At 57.6% G+C, this 6,778-nt stretch overlaps 1 protein-coding gene across 3 annotated transcripts in view; it reads left to right on the top strand.

The window, feature by feature from the left end:
• Positions 1 to 6: 6 nt before the first annotated feature.
• Positions 7 to 6,778, top strand: part of ZNF319 (zinc finger protein 319) — a 10,676-nt gene continuing 3,904 nt past the window's right edge. For 2 of the 3 annotated variants that reach the window (XM_035898770.1, XM_009643295.2), the window contains exons 1-2: positions 7 to 142; positions 1,580 to 3,584. In XM_035898770.1, the coding sequence (XP_035754663.1) occupies positions 1,944 to 3,584 (1,641 nt within the window). In that variant the 5' untranslated portion in view covers positions 7 to 142; positions 1,580 to 1,943. Of the gene's footprint in view, positions 143 to 1,579; positions 6,773 to 6,778 lie in introns of those variants that run through there. The other variant, XM_035898772.1, reaches the window with a different exon arrangement.

Here is a 6,778-nt window from a genome sequence, read left to right as displayed (position 1 = left end):
CGCTTCTCCAGTTTGAAAGTACCTCTGCTTTCCCGTCTTCTCTCCTTACATGGCTGTCTCTTCCCACCTCCCACGGAGGGATGAGTTAGGCTGGAAGCCGGCGCCGACTCGGGTCCCCGTGCAGAGCCCTCGGTAAGCCAAGGTTGGTATCTCCTACCCTGCCCTGCTTGGGGGGACGCGAGCTTCCCCTCCCCGCTAGGCCGGATGCTCCGGGATGCCGGCGCCGCTGGCTTGTTGCCTCTGAGGGAAGGTGGCGGCTGGGCCCGGCTGAAGTTTTGCATCCCATCGAGCTCGGGTGCTGGGTACTGTCACTGCGAGCCCTCCTGCCCGGTCGACAGCCAAGGTGAGCTGCCTAGGAGAAGGAGGAGATCCTATGTACTAGCAGGGCTGCCATGGGGCCTTCGGGCATTTTACTGCCCCAAATTGTGTCTGCGGATAAAGTAATGCAGCATCCCCATAGGCAGAAGCATGGTCCAGTGCTGCTCAGGCTGTGGGTCATGATCAGGTCTCAGCTGAGCACTGGGGAGGTGGGGGCGCTGGGAATTCGGTTTCTCTGATGCTCCTTGTCACTTAGTCCTTAAATACCACAAGTACTTTCCTGGAAGACCAAGGTTTTACTCACCCCGGATGAGGGCAGGCAGTTTGGCGCAGAAATGGGTGTGCTTTTGCAGGGCCAGGGGCTCGTGGCACAGGAGCGCTAGCTGCTGCTTCTTGCCAGGGCCTGGACCCCTTCTCTCTCTTGAAGAGTGTTGACGCTGCTGCTATCTGCTGCTCACAGGTGGGTTTTTGCTCTCTAAGTTAATACCAGGTTTTACTGGACTTCTTTCGAAAGACTGGAACTTTTCAGTGAGCAAAACCCCTGTGATGCTCTCTAGTAGGGCCGGGCAGCGCCTCTGGTGTAGGTCGTTCGGCTCCAGGGTGCTTTTATTCCGTGGTTTGGTAGGCAGTTCAGCCAAGGCATTGCTTTAATGCTGCTTTTATCTTCACAGAACACTGCACATGGTACCTGCGGTTTCTGTGTTTTGTATGCAGATAGGATAAAGTTGAGGGCTAAACCCTTCCCTAAGCTCTTTGCCTTCTCCTAGTCCACAAGTGCTGCCCAGAGAGGGGGAAACCTCTTCCATGCAGCCTTTGGGTGATGCAGTGGGAGGAACAGAACTGCGTCACAGGGGTGTGTCGGCTGGGGTGAAATCACATTGGGATTTGCCTTGATACCTGTAAAGTCTTACTCGGTAGCTTCTCGATTGCACAGCATTTGGTGTACCTCAGCATGTGCAGAGAGGCCAATGTGCCACCAGCAGGGCTGGGAAGTCCAGTGACTGACAGCATGCGGGGTGACGGCTGGGCTGACTGGGACCTGTGCTGCCCCTCCCGAGCAGAGCCCGATGCCTTCCAGGCTGAGCACGCCCTTCATGCAGCAGCAAGGGGGACTCCGGTTCTGGTTAGCTCCCCCCCACTGGCTCCCTGGTAGCTTTGCAGGGATGCAGGAGAGTTTTTGACATGAGCCACAGGGGAGGATGACTAGAGAGCTGCCCGTCCTTCCTCTGAGACCTGACATGAGCTGTCTTCTTCCTTGCAGAAAGAGCTGCTCCTGGGCTGCCTCCCTCACCCTTCCCAAATGTGAGCACATAGCAGCCAGCGCGAAGGGCCTCCTCTTGTCTTCAAGGCACTTGCTTCTGCTTCCTGTTCTTCTGTCCAAAACAGAAAAAGCCAAACCAAACCAGGCCACAAAGAATTTGTGCTGATCTAAGGAAAAGGCTGTGGAATCACCTCTTTGTCTCCCTAGATCCTGGCTGTGGGCTGGATTTTCTGTCCTTGACTCCAGGGGATCAGCTACGGGGAATCGGGATCTTGGATACGTTTTGATTTTTGTTTTTACTTGAACCTTTTCAACCGAGAAGCTGAAGCTGTCACTGCTAAAATCCCGTTTTTTTTTCCCAAGCATGTCAGAAAGCTGGCAGCAGCAACAGCAGCAACCACAGCAGACACCACCACCGCAGCAGCACCACACTGGGGCAGCCGCCCTCTCCGAGCACTCCATCCCACCCAGCACTGCTGACAACCCCTTGGGCTGTGCGGTCTACGGTATCCTGCTCCAGCCAGATCCTGGTCTGCAGCACCACCAGCACGCCCCCATCCAGGCTGGGGAGCCGTCCCACAAATGCGGGGTGTGTGGCCACGACCTCGCTCACCTCTCCAACCCCCATGAGCACCAGTGCTTGCCAGGCCATGACCGCTCTTTCCAGTGTACCCAGTGCCTGAAGATCTTCCACCAGGCCACCGACCTCCTCGAACACCAGTGCATCCAGGTGGAGCAGAAGCCCTTTGTGTGCGGCGTCTGCAAGATGGGCTTCTCCCTCCTGACCTCACTGGCACAGCACCACAATGTCCACAACGGCAACGCCATGAAGTGCTCTATCTGTGAGAAGACCTACAAGCCTCCTGAGGCAGAGCATCCGCAGCCTCTTGACCCCTCGGAGAAGCCTTACAGCTGCTCCATCTGTCAGAAAACCTTCAAGCACCTCTCGGAGCTGTCCCGGCATGAGCGCATCCACACGGGTGAGAAGCCCTACAAGTGCACGCTGTGCGACAAGAGCTTCAGCCAGTCGTCCCACCTGGTGCACCACAAACGGACGCACAGCTCGGAGCGGCCCTACAAGTGCACGGTGTGCGAGAAGACCTTCAAGCACCGCTCCCACCTGGTGCGCCACATGTACGCGCACTCAGGGGAGCACCTCTTCAAGTGCAACGTCTGTGAGCTGCACTTCAAGGAGTCGTCGGAGCTGCTGCAGCACCCCTGCACGCCCAGCGGGGAACGGCCCTTCCGCTGCGGCGAGTGCCAGAAGGCCTTCAAGCGGCCCTCGGACCTGCGGCAGCACGAGCGCACGCACAGCGAGGAGCGGCCCTTCAAGTGCGACCTCTGCCAGATGAGCTTCAAGCAGCAGTATGCGCTCATGCGCCATCGCCGCACGCACAAGGCCGAGGAGCCCTTCAAGTGCAACCTGTGTGAGAAGGGCTTCGTGCAGCCCTCGCACTTGGTGTACCACCAGCACGTGCACGGCATCGAAAACCTCTTCAAGTGCAACGTGTGCCAGAAGGGCTTCAACCAGTCCTCAGAGCTGCTGCGGCACAAGTGTGTGCAGAACGCGGAGCGGCCCTTCAAGTGCGCGGTGTGCAACAAGTCCTATAAGCGGGCCTCGGCTCTGCAGAAGCACCAGCTGGCCCATTGCGCTGAGAAGCCGCTCAAGTGCACGCTCTGCGAGAGACGTTTCTTCTCCTCCTCCGAGTTCGTGCAGCACCGCTGTGACCCAGCCCGTGAGAAGCCCCTCAAGTGCCCTGACTGTGAAAAGCGGTTCAAGTACGCCTCGGACCTGCAGCGCCACCGGCGTGTGCACACAGGCGAGAAGCCCTACAAGTGCCACTCCTGCGAGAAGGCCTTCAAGCAGCGCGAGCACCTCAACAAGCACCACAGTGTGCATGCCCGGGAGCAGCAGTACAAGTGCATGTGGTGCGGGGAACGGTTCCTGGACTTGGGCCTGCTGCAGGAGCACAGCGTCCAGCACACGGCCGAGGGCGCCTACCAGGTGGCAGCCTGCTTGCCGTGAGCCCCCTGCCCCTTGGCGGCTTTCAGCTTGCATGCAACGCTCCTGAGCCTCGGCCTCCCTTCCCTCTCTTAGGGTGTAGACGGCCTCCAGGGAGTTTGGGGGAAAGGGGAGGTACCAGTGGGCGGGTGAACTTCCCTCTGGCCTCTCTGGTTGATGTGATATGCCACCAGTACTAATATGCCACCTGTACCGATACACCACTGATACTGCAGGGGTGAGGGATGAGGTGAAAAGCTGGAAGGGGTGGAGAGGAAAGGAGGGAGGTGGGGAGAGGACACGAAGCCTGTAGCTGCCTGGCATCCCCTGGCCTGCAGTTCACTCTGTACCTGCAGTCCCAGCGCTGGGAGCTTGGCTGCCCGCTGCGGGCACCAGCCCTTCGAACGCAGCCTCTTTGCCCTGCCCTGCCTGGCAGGGTCGGCGGGGAGGGCTGGGTAGGTCCTTCTGGGGAGGGCTCAGCAGTAAGGCAGAGCCAGCGCTCTCTCCCCCTGGGGCACGCAGTTTGGCAAAGAAGTAGCAGGTTTCCGCTGCTGGGATCTCCCAACTTTCTTGGTCTGAGCTCAGTTGAGAGGACCACTTCAGATCGTTAGTGTTGATTGACTGCCCCAACCTCCCCTGCTCTCCCTCTTTCTAGAGTGTAGAAAGGGAAAAGCCATGGGGCTGCAGAGCTCCAACAAGCACTTTGGCGTTGCTGCTTTTGCAGTTGTTGGCTGTCACACTCTGCAAGGGTTCCAAGCGAGCCTGCCTGCCCCCCTGCCTGCTGGCGGTGTGGGGAAGAGAGGCAAGCGCTGCGCCACTACCGGAGAGTGTGGCGAGGAGAGCCACCGTGCCCAAGAGGCTCCTACCCAAGAGCTGCTTCCTGAGGGTCATAGCTCTCCTGCCAAGACTTGCCTCCAGCCCCCAAGCCCCTTCCCTCTTCCCAGCCGCCTGGGCTGTTCACATACCTCCAGGGGGGCTGGTAAAGGGCCCTCTCAGCAGTCTGAACACTAAAGGGCGAGGCAAGCACTACTAATAGCCCACAACTTTGGAGACGTTACCATCACCTGCGGTAACCCATGCCATGTGCCAGGGGCTTGGGGTCTGATTTGCTGGGGGGAACCATAGCAAGGCAGGAGAGCCCTTCCTGGCCCGCAGGCTCAGCTCCATGGGGAGGGGAAGGTCAGCAGTGGGTGGAGGGGACTGCATTTTTTCCCCTCTTGCAGGAGTCCTGTTTTACCCCTTTACTCTTTCTTTACCTCTTCTTTATTTTTCAGGTTTTGCACAGTTCTTGAAAACATCACTTAAAAATAAATTTCCCTTAGCAAGGTCGATGCAGCCTCAGGTGTTTTCCTCTGCAGGATTTTGCTGGCTTCTCGTGACTGAGACCTGTTACATGCCAGTCAGATGCCTTGGAGGTTGAAGGTGTGCTTACTAGGTTGCCCACCAGCCTTCCCCTCTCTGTCTTTGGGGATATTGAGATGTTAAATATCCATCTGTGGAGCTATCCAGGCCCAGACTGGACATGGTCCTGGCCAGTCTGCTGTTGCTGACCCTGCTCGAGCAGGGGGCTGAACTAGATGATCTCCAGAGGTCCCTGCCAGCCTCCGCTCTTCTGTGGTCTTGGCTGGCCCTCCTATGAAGTAGGGGTGTTGTGACGAGCTGTAGGGAGTGAGTAGCAGCCACTGAGTTGCCCCTGTGCTGCACAGGTGATTAAGACAAGTTTAATAAACGTTGTCCAGGGCAAGCGTAGGACAGGCTAATGGAGTTGGGCTGTGCCTGCTTTGCTGGTAGGGAATGCTCATCTCAAAGGTGGAGGAGGGCTCTCGTTTCTGTTTCCAGCATGGTGAGGGGGAACATGGAGCGTTTTGGGGGGCTGGGACAGCTCAGTGACAGTTCTGGCCCTGGGGCTGAGTCCTTCATGTGCAGCTTTAAGGAGGTTAAAGCAGACCTTGCTCCCTGCTGCCAAGGAAGAGGGACCGATGGTTGTCTTACTTCATGCTGCCTCAGAGATGTAGAACTTCCTACCGAATTTTCTGTCTGTTTCTTTTTCCTTTTTTTCTTTTTATTTTTGCTTTTTTTAAAGCAGTTTGTTAATATTCATTAAAAATACTGTATAGTTTAACTTGCTGTTGTACTGGATCTTTTAAAAAAAAGAGATGTGATAACTTGGATTTTTAAAGAGCTCTTTGGTTCTAGGTAGCTGGTTTTTGCTGTTTAATATATAGCGAGTTCAGTGTATGCTTTACTGTAGGAGTAAAAACGAGGAGTAAAATCAAGTAAGGCTGATCCTGTCTTTACAGAAAGACTTCGTGGTGATGGAGGCTGCGAGCCTGGGAGCAGGGCCAGCCAGGTAGCGCAACACCCACCTGAGCCCTCGCCCCATGCCTGCTTTGGGCTGTGGTTAGCTCTGCTCTTGCCCAAAGCAGCCCAGCGTAGCTGCTCAGGTCTCCCCAGGCTGGGGGTGCCGCAGCTGCCTTGAGCATGGCATGGGCAGCCAGGATCAGTGCCCGGAGCTGGGAGCTTGCAGAGAGGCTCATCGTTAGTAAGAGGAGGGCGTGAAATGGAGGCTGCTGGAACCCCTGGGGGCTTTTGTGGCTGTTTCTTCCTGGGGCAGCTGCTGGCTGGAGGAGGGCTCTGCAGAAATCGTTAGTGTGGCCCCACATGATGGTGCCCTGCTCTGTTCCCTCCCTGGGGGCCTGGGCCAGCCTGGGGTGCCTGGGGAGGAGGGCTGCGGTGGGCCCCAGAAACAGCTTTGCACCACGCACTGGCCACGGAGCTGCTAGGTCTTGTCCCCTTAGTACCAGCAGGGTACCAGCCCCCACAGGGGCTGTTGCAGAGCGTTTCCCTGGTGCTGAGTGGCTGGGAAAGCCCTCAGTGTCCCAGTGAGGATGTGGAAACAGCCAAGCAGCACCTGGGGCAGGCAGACCATCATCAGGGCTGTGTGCTCGGGGACTTGTGCCTGGGGCAGAGGGGGTGCTGTGGGGAGCTCAGTGGGGACGAGCCTGGGTCCAGGTGTCAGGCCTGTGAGTAGGCACCTACCATGAAGTAGGACTGGCCGTGGGCCTGTGCGGACTCCTTGGTCTCTCCATCTTGCTGCCCTGCAACAGCCCAAATTCGGTGGAAGCCCACAGCGGGTGGAGGACCTGTGCGGAGAGGGCAGCTGGGCGGCTGCAGGGAGCCTCGGGTGTGTTTTTGTA

The sequence above is a fragment of the Egretta garzetta genome, unplaced genomic scaffold (assembly GCF_000687185.1).
Source record: "Egretta garzetta isolate BGI_Z169 unplaced genomic scaffold, ASM68718v1 scaffold27, whole genome shotgun sequence".
NCBI lineage: Eukaryota > Metazoa > Chordata > Aves > Pelecaniformes > Ardeidae > Egretta > Egretta garzetta.
The sequence above is the reverse complement of the archived record's forward strand: the minus strand, read 5'-3'. Positions and strand labels throughout refer to the sequence as shown.